The sequence below is a fragment of the Trypanosoma equiperdum genome, assembly GCF_001457755.1.
Source record: "Trypanosoma equiperdum strain OVI genome assembly, contig: ctg_811, whole genome shotgun sequence".
NCBI classification, from domain to species: Eukaryota; Euglenozoa; class Kinetoplastea; order Trypanosomatida; family Trypanosomatidae; genus Trypanosoma; species Trypanosoma equiperdum.
The window spans coordinates 181-2,379 of record NW_027124767.1 but is presented as its reverse complement, the minus strand read 5'-3'; the positions used below and the strand labels follow the sequence as shown (position 1 = coordinate 2,379).

The 2,199-nt window shown below is 45.8% G+C and overlaps 1 pseudogene across 1 annotated transcript; it reads left to right on the top strand.

The window, feature by feature from the left end:
- Nucleotides 1-664: 664 nt before the first annotated feature.
- TEOVI_000375000:pseudogene lies at nucleotides 665-2,199 on the top strand (annotated as a pseudogene). The gene is given in 2 exon segments: nucleotides 665-2,020; nucleotides 2,023-2,199. Coding segments are annotated over 2 exon segments (1,533 nt in total).

Genomic DNA, 2,199 nt, shown 5'->3' with positions numbered 1-2,199 from the left:
CAATTAAACGAAGACGATACAAAACATTAGCATCTGGGAAAAAATAGAGACCGACATTTGGACGCGCGAGCGAGACGCACTAACGGTATCTTTTTATTCCAAGACAAAACAAAGCTCCAGATTAACAGATTATAATCAATTGCAGTGTGCAAATGACATATGTTTAGATATAGATATATAATACTATAAATTAGATTTTAAGTGTAATTTTTTTTTTGCGCAACTGAGTGTTGGCTTGAACCGCTACTGAGCAACCGTAGAACGCTGATATTCAAACTTTATTTCCCCTTTACGATACTCCAGTAGCCGGCAGCGAGTTGCGACATCCATCTTTGGCTGAACATTTGACTATATCACTGTTTGTTTTTAGACATGATAATAAGAAAAGTAAGTTGCAGCTAGTCTTTGGGTGCAACCCAAAAAAAGACAGGGAACCTGAGGTCGAAACCCCAGAACAGCCGAGAAGATAGAACACACATCAGCAGTGCACTTTACTCAAACTCAAGCCTTTTTTTCGCGCAGACGAAACACTCACTTTGCAGCGATCAACCCAAGGTAAGTAGACTACATAGGTTGTTCTTTCAAGGTTCTGACGTCAATAACGCAGCTTCATTTTGCAAACAGCATTACTTCACGAAGAGCAACGCTAGAGGTGCAGCAAGAGATGCACAAGCCCAAGATAGTCAACCTCATAACTAAAATTCTGCTGACTCTTGCAGTCATCAAAACCATCGAGTCAGCGAGCAAGGGCCCGATAACACACACAGCGTGGAGCCCGCTCTGCACACTGAGCAAAGATAAGCAAAAGCTATACAACGGGGCAAACAAACTTCAAGACGACATCAGCAACTTCTTCAAAACTGCGGCGAAGGCGTCCATTAAAGCGACAGTCGTCGCGGTCAAGCTAAACTCGGCAGATGCAATGACAGCGGCGATGGGTCTACAAGCTAAAATAAAGGCCGATGTGACTGCCAAAATGGCGGAAGCTGAGCAGTGTCGCACAATCGCAACGGTGGTGACGATGCGTTCAGCTTACTTACACGGGCGGATAGCTGAATTCATCGAAATGATGACAGCCATGAGGGGAAAGACCAACGAGGACGCCTGTTTAAGCAAGGAAGGGGACGGTAGCAACAGAGCGGCAAGCGAGACGGTCGCAAAACACCAGGCGACCTGCAAGCTTCATCCGGAGGAACTAACAAAACAGAGCGAGGAGCTAACCGAACTCACGGACACCGGATACCCTAAACTAACACTGCAGACGGGGCTCACAACAAACGAGCAAGGAGGCAGTACCAACGCCAACTGCATTTTCCTAACGAATACAGGAAGCGAACTAAACAACAAGGGCTGCTTCAAAGAAGCACTTCCACTGGTAACAGGGTACTTGCTTAGAGGAGAAGCCATGAGCGCAAACTCAAAACAGGCGACTAATCAACTACAAACCGGTGATGAGCCGGCAAGCGCCAAAATGACCGCAAGGCCCTACGTGGAACTGTGGAAGGCGTTCAAGCAACTGCAAGCCTGCGAACAGCAGTTCAGCACGCCGTACACCCTGCCATCAGCGCAAACATTGCTAGACAGCACGGAAGTCAAAACGGCGCTAAAGAATCACTTCCTACGAAAAGAAGGCCAGCATGAAGACAGTAAAGACAGAAAGGACGTCAACCCGATAGTAAAGCGTTTGTATAAACCAGACGGTGAACACTATCCAAAAAAGTTCTTGCAGGAAACCGCCAAAAAGGAAACACCCCAAGCAGCCACTGGGAAAGCAGAGCTTTCTAAACTAGAGGACATAGTGACTTAAGAAGAGTTAGCCCAGATTCTGAGCTATTACACAAACATGCAAATCCAAAATTTACACAAAGAACTAAAAGAAGCCCAAGAAAAAGCCTCACAGGCGAACCAGAGCGACGCTGCAGCCAAAGCAGCAGAAGACGCTTGCAATAAACTAGATAACGAAGAAAAATGCAACAACGAGAAGAAGTGCAGTTATGAAACGGAGGGTGATGGCAGTAAAAATGCAAATATAATGCCACAAAAGCAAAATCAAAAGTAAATGCTGTCCCTGTAACGCAACCTCAAGATGGAGGAGCAACAACTGCAAACTGTGGCCAACATGCCGACAAGACTAGATGTGAAGAAAAAACAAGGGAAAAACAACCCCTGTTTGTGTATGGAGAAAAGGCAAAGAGGGTG